General features: G+C 47.1%; 1 protein-coding gene across 1 annotated transcript in view; it reads left to right on the forward strand.

Moving 5' to 3' along the window:
- Nucleotides 1-19,269, forward strand: part of KCP (kielin cysteine rich BMP regulator) — a 114,771-nt gene that overhangs the window by 93,935 nt on the left and 1,567 nt on the right. Inside the window, exons 41-50 of the mRNA XM_081209710.1 lie at nt 1,902-1,984; nt 5,063-5,162; nt 6,303-6,391; nt 6,494-6,596; nt 7,565-7,707; nt 10,276-10,448; nt 12,540-12,651; nt 12,780-12,881; nt 14,579-14,743; nt 17,045-17,351. Of these exons, the coding sequence (XP_081065836.1) occupies nt 1,902-1,984; nt 5,063-5,162; nt 6,303-6,391; nt 6,494-6,596; nt 7,565-7,707; nt 10,276-10,448; nt 12,540-12,651; nt 12,780-12,881; nt 14,579-14,743; nt 17,045-17,351 (1,377 nt within the window). The remainder of the gene's footprint in view (nt 1-1,901; nt 1,985-5,062; nt 5,163-6,302; nt 6,392-6,493; nt 6,597-7,564; nt 7,708-10,275; nt 10,449-12,539; nt 12,652-12,779; nt 12,882-14,578; nt 14,744-17,044; nt 17,352-19,269) is intronic.

Genomic DNA, 19,269 nt, shown 5'->3' on the forward strand with positions numbered 1-19,269 from the left:
GCCGCAGAGACCACATAACACCGGTCTTGAAAGACCTACATTGGCTCCCAGTACGTTTCCGAGCACAATTCAAAGTGTTGGTGCTGACCTTGAAAGCCCTAAACGGCCTCGGTCTAGTATACCTGAAGGAGCGTCTCCACCCCCATCGTTCTGCCCGGACACTGAGGTCCAGCGCTGAGGGCCTTCTGGCGGTTCCCTCACTGCGAGAAGCCAAGTTACAGGGAAGCAGGCAGAGGGCCTTCTCGGTAGTGGCACCCGCCCTGTGGAACGCCCTCCCACCAGATGTCAAAGAGTACAGCAACTACCAGACTTTTAGAAGGCATCTGAAGGCAGCCCTGTTTAGGGAAGCTTTTAATGTTTGATGTATTATAGTATTTTAATATTCTTTTGGAAGCCGCCCAGAGTGGCTGGGGAAGCCCAGCCAGATGAGTGGGGTATAAATAATAATTTATTATTATTATTATTATTATTATTATTATTATTATTATTATTATTATTGTATCACGTTTTTTTAAAAAGCATTGCATGCAGTAAATTTTAAACCTTCCTTCCATAATTTCCCCCAGTCGTTCAGCTGTATGTTAAACCCAAAATCTTTAGCCCAATGAATCATAACCGACTTTACCTCCTCATCCTTCAAATGCCATTCAACCAGCATGCCTTCCCAACCCTCCACCCACAGCAGGACTCGGGATCAAATCCCCACTTGCCCATGAGGCTGACTGGGTGACCGTGGGGGGCCTGGGCTACCCCACAGAAATGTTGTGGGGATTAAACGAGAAACAAGAGAACCGCCACATTCAGCTCCTTGGAGAAGAAGGCGGAATAAGAGCGTGCGACTCTTCATCCCAGGGTTGCAGGTTTGAGTGCCGGTTGGGCAAAAGATTCCTGCTTTGCAGCGGGTTGGACTAAATGACCCACGGGGTCCCTGCAGATTTACGATTCTGTGATGAATGTGATATGGGCGGGCGGATGGATAATGATCTTTGCAGCCTACCTGAAGAGATGCAAAGTGCTTGGAGCGTTTGGGCTTTTTGAAAACAAGTCCCAATTGTCCCATATAGTCTATCACCTTCATCTGCCATTCTTCCAAGGTGGGTAGATCTTGCGTCTTCCAATACTTTGCGATGAGTATTCTTGCTGCTGTTGTAGCATACATAAAGAATGGGACTAGCAGAAATGACTGGCAGAATCCGCGACCAGGGAAAAGAGGCGGCGGAAGAGGATTGGAAGAAATTTAAGGACTATCTTAAGAAACATTGCAAAATTAATGAATGTTAGAATGACGTTGGTTTGAAAAAAATAAGTGGTTAACAGCTGCAAGGGTTAAGTTGAAAGAAAAAAGGAGGTTATAAATTAGATAAAACTAAGAGTAAGGATTTGTTGAAACAAATATTTTTTATATGGGATGCAGAAAGGGGAGGTATGGGGAAGTCGGAGAAATAAGTTATAAGAAAATAAGGATATTAAATTATACTTGTTATTTGTTTTTGTGTTTGTTTGTGTTGCTCTGTCTGTTTAAAAAATTGGTGGAAATCGAATAATTTAAAAAAAGAAAAAAGAAAACAAGTCCCAATTGTGTCTTTGCGGCCTCACTTCTCCTTTTTTTAAAAAAAAACCAAACACAAATTTTATTAAATTTTCCACAGTGATAACACAAGCCGCAAAGCCAAATGATACACAAAAACAGAAAAAGAAAAAAGAAGACAGGAAAAAAGGGGGAACAATAAACAGATAAACAATAACAACAAACTTACTTCTTCACAAATCCAACCTTTTAAACATCTTGGTTGACTTCCTCAAATCCCTCCCTTCTGAGTTTCCTTGTGATTAAAAGAAACAGCTTTCCAATATCATTATTAAACTAATATCATTATTAAACATTTCTGCTTTTTTTGCAGAGGCGCTTAGCAACTGCACTTCCACCCTGGTGGGCAACGAGGTCCAAGCCACCGACGAGCCCTGCTACACCTGCCAGTGCAAGGTGAGTCCCGCCAGGTGACCCGCGCATAGCTGTCAACTTACAGATTTGAAAAGAAGGCATCAGCAGCCAAAATAAGGGATCAACAATTACTTTGATAAAATACATACAGTGGTGCATCGCAAGACGAAATTAATTCGTTCCGCAAGTTTTTTCTTCTTGCGAGTTTTTCGTCTTGCGAAGCACGGTTTCCCATAGGAATGCATTGAAAATCAATCAATGCGTTCCTATGGAGACCGTCCGGGGACAGAGGGGACCTGTTTTAAAGCAAGGGAAGGGGCAGCGGGGAGAATTGCGCGCGCCTTCCCCTCTGTCCCCTCTTTTGAAGTAAGGGGCGGAGGGGAGAAGATCGCTTCTCTCCGTTGCCGCCCCATGGTTCAAAAGGGGTCCGGGGACAGAGGGGAAGGCACGCGCGCGCCTTCCCCTCTGTCCCCGGAGATTGCGGGGCTGGCAACGGGGAGAAGCGATCTTCTCCCTGCCACCCCTTGCTTCAAAAGAGGTCCGGGGTGCGGGGGCAAGCTTCGTTTTGCGAAGCAAGCCCATAGGGAAATTCGTCTTGCGAAGCAACTCGAAAATGAAAAAACCTTTCGTCTTGCAAGTTTTTCGTCTCGCGAGGCGTTCGTCTTGCGGGGCACCACTGTATTTTGTTGCGTGCAAATGGCTTTAGATACCTATTAGGTCCTATAAATTACCATATAGCATATATTCAACACAAAAAACCAGCAACAATTTGTTACTGACTAAGCACAGCTGGATATATAAAGGGCCCCATTACCTTCAGTAATTTAGGGCCTCATCAAACCTAAAACCAACCCTGTCTGTCATTTTAGGGGGTGAAACTCAAATTTTGCAAACTTCTTCAGCAAAAGGCCTTAAAAATATGCTTTTGGGTGTGAGGAATTCAAACCTGCTATTATTTTTGTGACTGGACAACGTTTACCTTCTGAAAATGCCAGGCAACGCTTAATAATCATCATCATCATAATAGTAATAATATAACTGCAAGTATCTGGCAATCATTTTAAATGATTGCAATTTTACACACAGCTGGACATAGAAAGGGACCCATTACCTTCAGTAGCTTATTTAAGGGACATCATCAATAAGGGACAGCAGCGGGACATGGCGCTGGGATAAGGGACTGTCCCGCCAAATAAGGGACGCTTGACAGCTATGGACCCGCGCCAGGTGAAAATGAGGCATTGCATGGCGCCGCAGGGCGCAGGAATCTCACGACTTGTTCCTGCCCCCTCCGACCGAGGCGCAAGGAGAGAAAGCAAAGCCCTTTTGTAAGGGATACGCATGGATCAGAAATGGGGGGAGCTGGGTGCCCCCACCTTCCTTTGGGGGCAAACTTTGGGGGCGGGCAGAATCCTGGGAACTCTAGTTTGCCTCCCGGAACTACAATTCCCAACGCCCTTCACAAACGGCCGTTCTCAGGACACTTTGGGAGGGGAACGCGTGGGCTTTAAACGTACAGCACAGAATCGACCCGAGCCTCTTTTTCAAAATAAATAAATAATTTTTGTTGATTTTCCGATAAAAACAGCCCATCAACATATCCACATCATAATCCAATTAAAAACAATAAGCTAAATTTATTATTATTATTTATTTCATTTTATTACATATAAACAATTTGAAATGGGGGGGGGGGTTTAAAAAGCCGAAATTTTAAAAAATGACCAAATTACAGTCCAAATTGTTAATTATTAATTTTCCCGGGCTCCCCATAGTCTGGATCTCTGAAGAATATCTCCGATATCTTCGTCCCTGCCTTTTCTCGTTGTTTTCATGTTTTCCACATTCTGATCTTAACGCTTTAAGCGACCCCCGAGCCTCTTGCCTCGATGAAGCTGAAGGTCAGGACAGACATTCGCGCAATGCAGAGTTAGACTGCGGAACTCCCTCCCACAGTAGGCAGCGCCTAGAAGGCTTTGAAAGAGGATTGGACGGATTCAGGGAGGAGAAGAGGGCTGGTGACTAGCCAAAATGGCTGTGCTCTGGCTGCTGAATCTCGGTTGCTGGAAGGCATTGGTCTTGTGTTCGAATCCTTCTTGTGAGCTTCCCATAATGGGCTGAAACATACTCGGAGTCGAGAGTGGATTTCATGCTCTTTATTCGGCTCATAGTGGTGAGGAGGAATGGAAGTTCCCCCGAGATGTCTGCTTTATATACATTATTTACACAATAGGCCCCACGTGATTGGCTAATTCCGGGATTCTCCTGTAGGCCAATCAGGTTGTGGATTCACTTCCACCTGGAGCTGGATTGGGTGGCTCCTGTGGACCAATCAGACTGCTGCATTCTGGATCCTATTGTTCTAGGACCAATCAGACTGCTGCATTCTGGATCCTATTGTTCTAGGACCAATCAGACTGCTGCCTTTTGGATCCTATTGTTCTAGGACCAATCAGACTGCTGCCTTTTGGATCCTATTGTTCTAGGACCAATCAGACTGCTGCCTTTTGGATCCTATTGTTCTAGGACCAATCAGATGGCTGCATTTTAGATCCCATTTTTTAGGACCAATCAGACTGCTGCATTCTGAATCCTATTGTTCTAGGACCAATCAGACTGCTGCCTTTTGGATCCTATTCTTCTAGGACCAATCAGACTGCTGCATTCTGGATCCTATTCTTCTAGGACCAATCAGACTGCTGCCTTTTGGATCCTATTGTTCTAGGACCAATCAGACTGCTGCAGTCTGCATCCTATTGTTCTAGGACCAATCAGACTGTTGCATTCTGGATCCTATTGTTCTAGGACCAATCAGACGGCTGCATTCTAGATCCTATTGCTCTAGGACCAGTCAGATGGCTGCATTTTGGATCCCACTTTTTAGGACCAATCAGACGGCTGCATTCTGGATCCTATTCTTCTAGGACCAATCATGCTACTGCATTTTGGATCCTATCCTATTCAACTCAGTACATCACATGGGCATTGGAAAGAGGGCTCTCTCTCTCTCATCTCTCTCTCTCTCTCTCTCTCTCTCTCTCTCTCTCTCTCACACACACACACACACACACACACCTCGCCTCTGATCTCCCAGCTCAGCTGTTGTCTGTTTCCACGCAGGACCTGACCTGGGTTTGTGTACACCAAGTCTGCCCGGCGCTGAGCTGCCCCACGGCGGAGCGTTTCACTCCGCACGGAGCCTGTTGCCCCATCTGCGATGGTGAGGTCTCTCTCTCCTTCCCCGCTCTCTGATTTCCACCCCCCCACACACACACACACACCTATCCAAAGCTTTGTTCCGGAGGGACAGGCCACCCTGATGGACCCGCCACACCCTGGAGCCTGGAGGTGGGTGGGGTGGATTTAGGTTTGGGTGGCATCTCTCTGACAAAAACCCACAAATACCAGTGGCAGGGAGTTCCCCTGATTTTCATCTCCCCCGGTCCAGTAAGCACAGATTTCTGCCTCGTACAGTGGCTTGACCAGACCTGCTGGATAACCCTGAAGCACACACATAGTCATATCTCCTTCCCGTCCCTCATTTCTTCCTTTCTTCCCTCCCTCCCGTCATACCTCCCTCCCTCCCTTGTTCCTTCCTTCCTTCCTTCCTTCCTTCCTTCCTTCCTTCCTTCCTTCCTTTCTTTCCTCTTCCCTCCCTCCTTTCCTTCCTTCCTTCCTTCCTTCCTTCCTTCCTTCCTTCCTTTCTTCCCTTCCTTCCTTCCCTCACTCTTCTGTCCCTCCCTCCTTTCCTTCCTTCCCTTGTTCCTTCCTTTCTTCCTCCCTCCCTCCCTTCCCTCATTCCTCCCTCCCTCCCTCCCTTGTCCCTTCCTTCCTTCCCTCCCTCCCTCTTCTCTCCCTACCTCCTTTCCTTCCTTCCCTTGTTCCTTCCTTTCTTCCTCCCTCCCTCCCTTGTTCCTTCCTTCCCTCCCTCCCTCTTCTCTCCCTACCTCCTTTCCTTCCTTCCCTCATTCCTTCCTTCCTTTCTTCCCCCCTCCCTTCCCTCGTTCCTCCCTCCCTCCCTTGTTCCTTCCTTCCTTCCCTTCTTCCTTTCTTCCTTTCCTCCTCCCTCCCTCCCTCCCTCCCTCCCTCCCTCCCTCGTTCCTTCCTTCCCTCATTCCTTCCTCCTTCCTTCCTTCCTTCCTTCCTTCCTTCCTTCCTTCCTTCCTTCCTTCATTTCCTCCCTTCCTTCCTTCCTTCCTTTCTTCCCTCTTCCCTCCCTCCTTTCCTTCCTTCCCTCTTCCTTCTCTCCCTCCTTTCCTTCCTTCCTTCCTTCCCTCCTTTTCCAAGCCCCCCTAGCTCCCCCTGACTTGAGCCCAGTGGTGTCCCACTTATTCCTCCCTTTCCCCCGTCCTTTTTCCAGAGTGTGTGATTGAGGTCGAGGGGCGACGCGTGTCTGACGGGGAGACCTGGAAAGACAGTGCGGACAACTGTGTCTCCTGTTCATGCAACGTAAGTCCTGGAGGCGGGGGGGGGGGCAGGGGAGAGATCTGCCAAGGCCCCCCTGGCAACCGTGAACATCCTTTCATCTTTCCATCTTTCCTTGATGCGCAGCTGGGCCACGTGGAGTGCCACATCCAGGAATGCCTGCCCCTCGTGTGCCAAGACGGACTGGCGAAGTTGCAAGTGCCCGGGGAATGCTGCGCCAAGTGCCAAGGTAGGAGCTGGGCAGCTCAGCTGTTCAAAGCATGTCAGTGTGATAAAATCCGCAAAGCGAGAAGCCAGGACTTCTCTTAGGGATTATAGGCGCAGAAATCCCAAAATTGGTAGAGTTGTAACAGCAGCAGCTAGGATTCTATATGTACCCAGCCAGATGGGTGGGGTACAAATAATAAATTGTTGTTGTTGTTGTTGTTGTTGTTGTTGTTGTTTAGTCGTTTATTGGGTCTGACTCTTCGTGACCCCTGGACCAGAGCACGCCAGGCACTCCTGTCTTCCACTGCCTCCCACAGTTTGGTCAAACTCATGCTGGTAGCTTCGAGAACACTGTCCCACCATCTCGTCCTCTGTCGTCCCCTTCTCCTTGTGCCCTCCATCTTTCCCAACATCAGGGTCTTTTCCAGGGAGTCTTCTCTTCTCATGAGGTGGCCAAAGTCTTGGAGCCTCAGCTTCAGGATCTGTCCTTCCAGTGAGCACTCAGGGCTGATTTCCTTCAGAATGGAGAGGTTTGATCTTCTTGCAGTCCATGGGACTCTCAAGTGTCTCCTCCAGCACCAGAATTCAAAAGCCTCCATTCTTCGGCGATCAGCCTTCTTTATGGTCCAGCTCTCACTTCCATACATCACTCCTGGGAAAACCATAGCTTGAACTATACGGACCTTTGTATCTGTCAATTTGGCCAGTTCCAAATATTCACATAATTTACATAACCATTCCTCTTTGGTCGGTACCTGGTTACCCTTCCAGTACTTAGCCACCAAGATTCTCGCCGCTGATATCGCGTACAGAAAGAATTTAGTATTTCCTCTAGAAATATCACTATTCAGTATTCCCAAAAGGTATGTTTCTGGTCTTTTGCTATGTGAAGTTCTTAGTAACCTTTTTATTTCTTCGTGGATCGTGTCCGACTACGGGTGCCTTCTCCACAGGCGTGAGCTGACCACCCTTCCTCTCTGTTCTCCCCAGACCCAAGCGCCACCTGCACCCACCAAGGCCAGACCTTCCAGTCCAATGACCACTGGCAGGTGGATGAGTGCACGGCCTGCACCTGTGTGTCTGGAGAGGTGCACTGCCGGAACGAGCGCTGCCCACCCGCTGCCTGCGCCGCTGTGAGTCGAAGGGGTAGGGGGGAGATTCATCCAGCCCCTGGTAGACCTTGGCAAGGTCTTTGCTCCATGAGCCGCTGACTGAGGATCGCCGCTGGTGGGCATGGAGAACCAATGCTCCTTTCAATGCTCTAATGCGGTTGGAGGATGGATGGTGGCTAACAGATTGAGGTTGAATCCTGACAAGACAGAAGTACTGTTTTGGGGGGACAGGGGGCGGGCGGGTGTGGAGGACGCCCTGGTCCTGAATGGGGCATCTGTGCCCCTGAAGGACCAGGTGCGCAGCCTGGGAGTCATTTTGGACTAACAGCTGTTCATGGAGGCGCAGGTTAATTCTGTATCCAGGGTGGCTGTCTACCAGCTCCACCTGGTACACAGGATGAGACCCCACCTGCCCGCAGACTGTCTCGCCAGAGTGGTGCATGCTCTAGTTATCTCTCGCTTGGACTACTGCAATGCGCTCTGCGTGGGGCTGCCTTTGAAGGTGACCCAGGAAACTACAACTAATCCAGAATGCGGCAGCTAGACTGGTGACTGGGAGTGGCTGCCGAGACCACATAACACTGGTCTTGAAAGACCTACATTGGCTCCCAGTACATTTCCTTTTTTTTTTTTTAAGAATAATTTTTTATTAACCGACCAATCATATCAAATCAAACCAAATTACATAAATTCCAAATTACACAGCTGAATTTTAAATTTTTGTTGGGGGTACCCATATTTCAAGTTCCGAAGGGATCCAATCAACTTCTTGCTTCTTACTGCTGTTTTAATGTCCACAAATCTAACCTTATGATATTCACAGTACTATCCAGTCCTTATTGTTTTTCCACATCTCTTGTTGTTATTTTCATATATTTTTCCTTTCTCTTTGTGACCTCTGATAGTCTCCACAAGCTGGCTAGAACAGTTTGTAATCCTGCGTGGATATTATTATTTTTATCCAGTAGCCATATCCAGACGTTTTCCATATAACATCACTTCCATACATCAAAACAGTCTTAGCGTCATTAATCTTCACCAATCTGCCTCCTTTCTCAAAACCTCTGAGGAGATTCACTAGGAATGCAGTCTGAAAACAAGTCCGTTCTTCCTCCCGGCTATAAATCCTTTGGCAAGATGGCGACTCTGAATTAATTGCTGCGCCATTCCAAAAGCTCTTATTGCTTCTCGGTCTCCATAAAGCATACTTTTGGTTAAAGTTTATCTCCACACAGACCTTAATCATCCTGCTTGGGTCAGTTCAACCAACGATTCTAATGAGGAGGGGTTCTTGTAAATCACATAGAAGGAAAGTAAAAAAGGTCGTCCCCCCCCCATTCAGCCCCGTTGTCAACATACCCCGCCTTTGGTGTATCTTCATCGTAAAATATTCCTGTTTCTCCAGCCCGTCGTCTTCTTTCGCAGAGGTCACTTAAATTAGCAGACTTCACTCCCCTTCTTCACTTGAAATATGTGCATTTGCTTCTTTTGTAATTAATTATTCCAAATTGCTGCAACTAGTGCGCGATCAGAGACGGCGTCCAGGAGAGCCGAGATCCACACGGGGGCATTCTGCCTAGGGCCCTCACCCCCTTCTTTCGAATTAGGGGGTGATTTATGGGCAACAAGGGAGGCTGCCTACTCCCATAACAGCCTCTTAATTACCCCGTGTGGGTCGGAGAGATGGTATTGTCGGCCATCTTCCAATGCGCCCCCTAGTGGCCCCCGGCTCCCAGTACGTTTCTAAGCACAATTCAGAGTGTTGGTGCTGACCTTGAAAGCCCTAAACGGCCTCGGCCCAGTATACCCGAAGGAGCGTCTCCACCTCCATCGTTCTGCCTGGACACTGAGGTCCAGCGCCGAGGGCCTTCTGACGGTTCCCTCACTGCGAGAAGCAAAGCTACAGGGAAACAGGCAGAGGGCCTTCTCGGTGGTGGCGCCTGCCCTGTGGAACACCCTCCCACCAGATGTCAAAGAGATAAATTACTACCACACTTTTAGAAGACATCTGAAGGCAGCCCTGTTTAGAGAAGCTTTTAATGTTTAATAGGTTATTGTATTTTAGTGTTCTGTTGGAAGCCGCCCGGAGTGGCTGGGGAAACCCAGCCAGATGGGTGGCAGATTAATAATAATAATAATAATATTTCTTGCCATAGAATATTCTTGTAGGGAAGTTGTCACGCTGCAGTTTGCGTGGCTGCCGCTAGGTGGCGATGCCAGTGGCAGCATGACAACAGAACAGCAGGCAGCTCAAGGAAGGAAGTTAGCGGTTGGGTGATGGTTGACTCACCCAAATGAGCTGCAGTGGAACAGCCAGGACAGGGCAGGGCACCACGACAGCACCGATCCTGCTCTGCTGCCACCAACATCTGCCTTGGGAGCTTCAGAGGGAGAGGAGGAAGAAAGAGGCAATGGATTAGGAGCCACTGTCATGCGGTGGTTGCACCAGGACCTGGGAAACGGGATCAGTTCTGCACATAGCCCTGAAGCCGTTTCGGACGCTCCTAAGATACAGCCCAGAAAGAGGGGAGCAGGGGTAGGGGGAAGAATGCCATGCTGATGCTCTCGCCCCCTTCCTTTGCCCGGCAGGATGAGACGCCCACCCTGATCCCTGGCATGTGCTGCCCGCACTGCGTCCCTCGCCCCGCCACCTGCGTGGCTTTCGGCGACCCGCACTACCGCACTTTCGACGGCAAGATGGTCCACTTTCAGGGCAGCTGCACCTACGTCCTGGCCCAAGACTGTGACGGGGGAGACTTCAGGTGAGACTGGTCCGTCCTATGGACGGATCGGAAAGGGCAGGATTTGGGGGCGGGGGGAGAAGCGTGGCAAAGAGAACAAAGGAAGAGGGGACGTGCTAGATGGCAGTTTCACAGTTCTCTGGGAGCAGCCACCGTAGAAGGCCCTGTCTGGGTGGCAGGACGGAGAAAGGGGACTTTCAACTAGCCTGGGCCTTTTAGATGTTTTAGATCAGTGGCTCCCAATTACTGAGGACCCCCTAATTTTCAAAAGCCAAGCCACGCCCCCCCTACTTTTGAAAAATTTTGATAACTCTATGGCAGTTAGCTCTGCAAAACAAAATGTGGTGTAGCCCCTAATAAGCAAAGGGTTTTAAGTATACTGGACCCCCTAATTGGGAACCGCTGTTTTCGATGTTTTATTTATTCATTATTGGATGTTTGTTTATTTATTATTAGATGTTGTTATTAGATGAGTTATTTATTTATTAGATATTTCATTTGCCCAAAGGCATATATAGTCATACCTCGGGTTACAGACGCTTCGGGTTGCGCGATTTTGGTTTCCGCACCATGCCGAAACCAGAAATACTAGAACGGGTTACTTCTGGGTTTCGGCACTTGCGCATGCGCAGAAGCGCTAGATCGTGCTTTGCGCATGTGCAGAAATGCTGAATCGCGACCTGCGCGTACGCAGACGCAGCGCAGCGGGTTGTGAACGCTGCTGGTTGCAAACATGCTTCCCTCACGGATCACGTTCGCAACCCGAGCATCCACTGTAATAGACCAGACATGTGGACTGAAGATGGAATTATCTGAGGGAAAGCACGGCTTCCCTGGAAAACGCCCACATGGTCTGTCTCCTGACGAAGACCACCAAGTTGACCACCAAGTCCAGTATTTACAAAATGCAATTCCCATTTTGTCAGTCCCGTTGTTGTTGTTTAGTTGTTTAGTCGTGTCCGACTCTTCGTGACCCCCTGGACCAGAGCACGCCAGGCACTCCTGTCTTCCACTGCCTCCCGCAGTTTGGTTAAACTCATGCTGGTGGCTTCGAGAACACTGTCCAACCATCTCGTCCTCTGTCATCCCCTTCTCCTTGTGCCCTCCATCTTTCCCAGCATCAGGGTCTTTCCCAGGGAGTCTTCTCTTCTCATGAGGTGGCCAAAGTCTTGGAGCCTCAGCTTCAGGATCTGTCCTTCCAGTGAGCACTCAGGGCTGATTTCCTTCAGAATGGAGAGGTCTGATCTTCTTGCAGTCCATGGGACTCTCAAGAGTCTCCTCCAGCACCAGAATTCAAAAGCATCCATTCTTCGGCGATCAGCCTTCTTTATGGTCCAGCTCTCACTTCCATACATCACTACTGGGAAAACCAGAGCTTTAACTATACGGACCTTTGTTGGAAAGGTGATGTCTCTGCTTTTTAAGATGCTGTCTAGGTTTGTGACGAAGATAGAAGTCTTTGTAACAGTCCTGATCATTAAAATTTGTTTTAAGTTGTTGGAAGCTGCCCAGAGTGGCTGGGGCAACCTAGGCCGATGGGTGGCATATAAATATTATCATTACTATCATTATTATCAGGCTTTACAGCTCATAGCCAGCACTTTGAATTGTTCCAGGAAACAGACCAGTAGCCTTTAGATTTCTTTTAGAAAGAGAGTCGTCTCCTCGCTATAGTGTGCATGCGCACGAAAGCTCATGCCAATAGCAAACTTAGTTGGTCTCTAAGGTGCTACTGGAAGGAATTTTTTTATTTTGTTTCTCCTATGACTTTTTGATGCAATGTTTATGATTCTATGTCTTGGAATATTGCCATATTTTTATATAACTTTTGTCCCCTTGCCTTACACCTGACGGTGATCAGTTTTCTTTCTTTCTTTCTTTCTTTCTTTCTTTCTTTCTTTCTTTCTTTCTTCCTTCCTTCCTTCCTTCCTTCCTTCCTTCCTTCCTTCCTTCCTTCCTTCCGTCCTTCCTTCCTTCTTTCTCACTAATGCCAGAACGCTTGGTTAACCTTGTTTGTTACATTTAATTTTTATTTTTTAAAAATAAGAAACGTAAATGTAACAATAAGTTGTGATACAGAACTCCCTGCTTCTCCCTCCCCCTCCTCCATAGCATCCACGTGACTAACGATGACCGTGGACGGACAGGCGTCTCCTGGACCAAGGAAGTGGCCGTGATGATTGGCGACACCACCGTCCAGCTGCTCCAGGACCGGGTTGTCATGGTGAGGGGCAGGAGGGAAGGGGCTGCGATCGGATGCTCCACCCCCCTAAAGAAGCTCCTCCTCCTCCTCCTAAGCTGGCGCTTGGGATCAGGGCCATCTTTAGCATATGCTTATGTCCTCTTCACCAGGTGGACTCCCAGACGGTGACCCTCCCGTTCCTGAAGGAGCCACACCTGTATGTGGAGCTCAAAGCCAGCACCCTCCTCTTGAACACCAACATTGGAGTCAAGGTGCAGAGCAGGGTGGGGACATGATTTCTGGAGAACAGGGTGCTGGGGAGGGGGAAGATGCCATTTCTGTAGCCTTCTCAAGGAGTTGCATCTCCAAGGGATACAGAGAAGCTGGAACACGCTCCACCCAAATGATTAAAAGGTCTGGAAACCAAGCCTTATGAGAAACAGAGAAGAGAAGACTGAAACCGCCAACCTTCCGATCGGCAAGTCCTAGGCTCTGTGGTTTAACCCACAGCGCCACCCGCATCCCAGACTATAGAGTTAAACTAAACAACAAAAATCAAAAAGTTTAAGGAAAAAATTAACCTAGAATTGAACAGAGCCTTAAGCTAAACATAAGGCAACGGATTTCAGATGGTTTATCATTTATAAATATCAAACTCCTGAGATAAAAACGAATCTTTTAAGAAAGAAATTACTACAGAAAGAAATGTGTTGGATTTATAGATTTGGTTCCTTAATTCCTTCAGGTCTCAATTCTTATACTGACTTTAGTTCCTTCTTATAATAATTTCTTACAACTCTATTTAATATTATTCTTGTTATTCTTTACAAACCTTAGCAATCCCGCCCTTTGTCTGAAGTGGATGGTCTGTCCCTTTAAAAATTCTTTCAACCTACAGTATAAACACCCTATATCAGTCTTTAACATCTGCAGTCAGGAGTGTTTCTGCCCTGTTTTTGAGTTTGTTGGAAATATAAAACAGCTTATCTCATTTTCACAGCCATGTCCTCAATTTCTTATTACTGCTGCTTGGCTCTCTGAAATAGGGCTATGTCCAAAACTTGTCCAAAACAAACCTTTTTTGTAAACTCAGGGAAGCGTTTCAGCCCTGCTCTTGAGTTTGTTTAAAATCATTCAAGGTTTATGATTTCTCTATTTCCTTCTGAGGAGACTGATTAGTTCAGTGAAACGAGGTTTGTAGCCGTCATCTCGTTAAGGCTTTGCTCAATTCTAGGTTAATTTTTTCCTTAAACTTTTTGATTTTTGTAATTTAGTTTAACCCTATAGTCGATTACCGTATTTTCTGCTCCATAAGACACACTTTTTTCCTCCTAAAAAGTAAGGGGAAATGTCTGTGCGTCTTATGGAGCGAATGTGTGGTCCCTGGAGCCGAATTGCCCAGGGGCAAAAAGCAGGTCGTGCTTTTTTTTAGAAAGAGGGAAGGGGGTGTCAAAACGAAGCTGCTGAGCAGCTGATCAGCAAGCGATCGGGAGGGAGATAAGGGACTTTAGAGATAAAGGAGGCTGCCTGGGAGGGGGGAGGTAAAAGTACATGGATCCTCTGGATTTTTGCATTGGGTCACTCCAAATTCACCATCAGATCACATAGCATGTCCATGGCTACAGCCTGCACCAAAATAACCACGCACCCACTGTTTCTTGGGGCTGCAATGGTGCAAAAACGTGGTTACAAAGCACGGATCCACATGGATCCTCAGGATTTTTGCATTGGGCTACCCTACACTCACCGTCAAACCACATGCCTGCGGCCACAGCAGGAACCACAAAAATCATACAGCCACTGTTTTGTTCGGAATATTATTTTTCTTGTTTTCCTCCTCTAAAAACTAGGTGTGTCTTATGGCCAGGTGCGTCTTATGGAGCGAAAAATACGGTACTTCTCGTTTCAGGGATTTTCATTTGTTTTCATTTGTAATTTCTTGGTTCCGTGACTGTCCTTTTTCCACTAGGTTCTCTGGAACGGCCGCTCCCACCTGGAGGTCAGCGTCCCCGGCACATACAAAGGCCACACCTGTGGCCTGTGTGGCAACTTCAACAACTACCCCCAAGACGACCTGCGCCTCCGTTCCGGCCACCTCACCTTGTCAGAGGCGGCTTTCGGCAACAGCTGGAAGGTAATAGCAGCAAGGGGGTGGGTGGAAAGGGACATAGCTGTCAACTTTTCCCTTTTCTTACGAGGAATCCTATTCAGAATAAGGGAATTTTCCTTTAAAAAAGGAAAACGTTGACAGAAAGTGAGGAGGAATAAAAGAACCTTTTAATGAGGCTGAAAGAGGAGAGCGCAAAATGTGGTTTGAAGCTCAACATCAAAAAAACGAAGATCATGGCCACTGGGCCCATCACCTCCTGGCAAATAGAAGGGGAAGAAATGGAGGCAGTGAGAGATTTTACTTTCTTGGGCTCAATGATCACTGCAGATGGTGACAGCAGTCACGAAATTAAAAGACGCCTGCTTCTTGGGAGAAAAGCAATGACAAACCTAGACAGCATCTTAAAAAGCAGAGACATCACCTTGCCGACAAAGGTCCATATAGTTAAAGCTATGGTTTTCCCAGTAGTGATGTACGGAAGTGAGAGCTGGACCATAAAGAAGGCTGATAGCCGAAGAATGGATGCTTTTGAATTCTGGTGCTGGAGGAGACTCTTGAGAGTCCCATGGACTGCAAGCAGATCAAACCTCTCCATTCTGAAGGAAATCAGCCCTGAGTGCTCACTGGAAGGACAGATCCTGAAGCTGAGGCTCCAATACTTTGGCCACCTCAGGAGAAGAGAAGACTCCCTGGAAAAGACCCTGATGTTGGGAAAGATGGAGGGCACAAGGAGAAGGGGACGACGGAGGATGAGATGGTGGGACAGTGTTCTCGAAGCTACCAGCATGAGGGAGGCAGTGGAAGACAGGAGTGCCTGGCGTGCTCTAGTCCATGGGGTCACGAAGAGTCGGACACAACTAAACGACTAAACAACAACAATGGGCAGGGGTGCTGGACCCCCAGCCGTCGGGGCCACACCGGACACCGCCTTGCATCGAGACAGACCCATTGGTCCATCTAGTAGTGTCTTCTCTTTCTGTGGTTCATTCTACATATCACAAATCCCTGCATATTTTACAAAAACCAAAGCATTCAGTATTCTATGATTATATCCATCTAAACTCATTTACACTGTTGCATTTATCATTATGATAAATTCAATTTATCATAAATTCATAAAGGATTATGAAGAAATTAAACTACACCTTACGGGTTGGATCCAATACCATCAGTTGCATGAAGCGTTCAGGACAGATAAGAAAAAAGTTTCTCAAACAAACCTTAATTATTAGAAAAAGTGTTATTACAAAACAAAACTAAAGTAGAATCAGAAATGTGTGACACATTATTGGAGTGGGAGGTCAAAGACGAACAGGTCAAGGAGGTAATGATCAAGTGGGCTTTAGATATTGGGAAAAACCATTAACAGCATGGGAAAAACTATGGAGAAAGGACTGGAAATTTACAGCCTGTGAAGTGTTGAGGGAAAATCTAATCAAGATGTTTTATAGATGGTACTTTACACCTACCAAAAGAGCTAAGATGTATAAGACAAAATACACTGTTGAATTTATCTTAATGCTGCCAGTGTTTTCAGGTGTACACAATTTCCCCCCATATATTCAACAATCATTTCCCAATTTCCTCTAAACATATGTTCTTCTTGCTCTCTTATTCCATATGTTAAGTCTGCAAGCTGCACATATTCTATATATATACAGTGATACCTTGGGTTAAGTACTTAATTCGCTCTGGAGGTCCGTTCTTAACCTGAAACTGTTCTTAACCTGAAGCACCACTTTAGCTAATGAGGCCTCCCGCTGCCGTAGCTGCGCGATTTCTGTTCTCATCCTGAAGCAAAGTTCTTAACCCAAGGTACTATTTCTGTGTTAGCGGAGCCTGTAACCTGAAGCGTCTGTAACCTGAAGCGTATGTAACCCGAGGTACCACTGTGTGTATATATGTGTGGGTGTGGGTGTGTGTTAACATATCATTTTCAACAGTAATTAAACATACTTTTACATCTTATTCATTTTTTTTTACTTCCATCAATCCTGTCTGAAAATTTTCCAGTCTAATCTCTTAGTATGCATTTCTTATCTTCCCTATTGCATTTCCAACTCCTAACCAATATCTCTTTATCCTTTCCAAATTTGTAACGCTTCTTATATTTCTCCTTACCAAACGTCTTGTAATCCTACTAGCGTAATTTGTTGATTTCAAGCTGCGCATATTCTATCAACTTAAGTCGCCAATGTTCTTTCATTGAGACCTCTCTCGTTTCCCATTTTGGGGCTCTGTCCCCAAGTTCTTTGGGGTGTTTGGATGCTGGACCAAATGGGCTTCCTTGGCTCTTCTGACATCCTTCTGTTTCTTCCGGCTCAGGTGACCGGCGCCAACGCCACTGGACCCTCCCGCTGCCCCGATGCGCCGGACGTGGACCCCTGCAAGGAGTCTGGCTACCGCTCCCGGAAAGAGGCCAACGCCCGCTGCAAGGTCCTCAAGGCGCCCCCCTTTGAGCGCTGCCACCCTGCCGTCCCGCCAGAGCCCTTCTTCGCCTCCTGCGTCTACGATCTCTGTGCCTGCGGAGCGGCCGCGGCAGAAGACTGCCTCTGCGAGGCCCTAGAGGCCTACGCCGCCCAGTGCCGACGGGCAGGGCTGGTGCTGCATTGGCGATCGCCCACGCTCTGCGGTGAGGAGGCGGGCAAGGTGGGGGGGGGCAGGAGGGTGGATGGGAGGCCCATGGACATAGATGACCCTTGGGGTCCCTTCCGACTCTACCATTCTTTTATTTTTTTAATCGTTTTCTTTAATATAGTGGTACCTTGGTTCTCAAACTTAATCCGTTCCGGAAGTCTGTTCCAAAACCAAAGCATTCCAAAACCAAGGTGCGCTTTCCCATAGAAAGTCATGCAAAATGGATTAATCCGTTCCAGACTTTGGGAAAACAACCCATGAAACAGCAATTTAACATGGATTTTACTTTCTAACGAGACCATTGATCCATAAAATGTAAGCAATAAGCAATGTACTGCAGTCACACAATCAATTGGTAGCTGAATTGGGTTCCACGCAGTCACAAAAACAAAATGAAAAGAGCCACAAAAACGCAAAATAAATAGCAAAAAAATCTCAGTGTAACGCTCAAAACATAGAATTTTTCATCAGCGTGGTGGGAAGATATAGAATTGCCTCATAAACCCATCTGTTTTCAAATGAATGTACGTAAATGAAAATATCAAATGCAGTGACTACATTATTACACGAGCACTGCTCCACGTAGAATTCTACAAAACAGTAGTCAATATCCGGAATCACTGTTCAGTGTTGGACATCATATTTGCTGAATACACAAAGCTTCACACAGCTTGTGTTTCATCGTACAAGGTCTGGTACCTCGCTTCATTTTAAGATTTCCAGAGACTTACTAAAGATTTCATTTTGGACTTGTTATGGTTTGAAGGAATTCAATAAAGATTGTCCATTGCGTATGTACATGGTCATTGTGTTGCCTGGACATTGCTGACAGAGCTGGGATGTAGCAGCTTCTGTGCAAGGACTGCAGAGGGCGCTTGAGAAATGGGAACTGAAACTTATAAGGGGAAAGTCAAAAGAGAAAGGGGTCTCCGCTCACAAAGTTGCTTTTCTTCTAGCGAAGGAACAGTTTCATCACCCTGCAAGGGCAACCACCGGTCATGTATGGTTTAGTTGCACTAGACTAGATGGCGCTTGGTGTCCCTTCTAACTTGACAGTTCCATGATTCTATTATTCTCTGGAGGCTTTTAAATAGAGGTGTGGTGGCTATCTGTCCGGGATGTTTAAGTCCTGATTCCTGCTTTTCAGAGGGCTGGACCTAGATGCCCCCTTGCGCTGCCCTGTCTCTGCAGAGACCCCCAAGTATAGGCCGGTATATGAATTCTAAGAACTATATAAGAAATATACAGTGCGGTATAAAGTAATGGATAGATAAAGTACAGTGAGATTAAGTGGAAGTCAGTTTTAAATTTCTTCTCTACAAATTTTATAATTGTGTTCAGTATGAGGAGTATATATGAGGATAATTATATTAATCTTCTTGTATCTTATAATGTGGTGGTATGTTTGATTTTTCTGTTGATTGATTGATTGATTGATTGTATGTTTGTTTACTTGTATGTACGTCTGTTTTCTCATAAATCTACAGTGGTACCTCAGGTTAAGTACTTAATTCGTTTGAGGTGCTTTTGAACTGCTAGGTGGGCAGGAGCAGGGACCGAGCAACGGGAGCTCACCCCGTCGCGGGGATTCAAACCGCCAACCTTCTGATCGGCAAGCCCTAGGCCAGGGATCTGCAACCCGCGGCTCCGGAGCCACATGTGGCTCTTTTACACTTTTGCCGCGGCTCCGGGGTGGATACTAGCGAGGGGAGGAGGCGCTTTGTGCGCCCCGACACTCCCGACTGTGGCGGGCGCTGTACTGGCTGTGAAGTCGCATGGGGGCGGTGCGTGCGTTAGTCACGCACCGTCCCGACGTCGCCTTCCAGCCCGCCCACCCGCTACATTGTAAGGGGCATGTACGCTGGTCACTGTTTTGAAGGGGAGTGAAGAACACACACACACACAAAAAGGTA

The sequence above is a fragment of the Podarcis bocagei genome (assembly GCF_964188305.1).
Source record: "Podarcis bocagei genome assembly, chromosome: 10".
Classification (NCBI taxonomy): domain Eukaryota; kingdom Metazoa; phylum Chordata; class Lepidosauria; order Squamata; family Lacertidae; genus Podarcis; species Podarcis bocagei.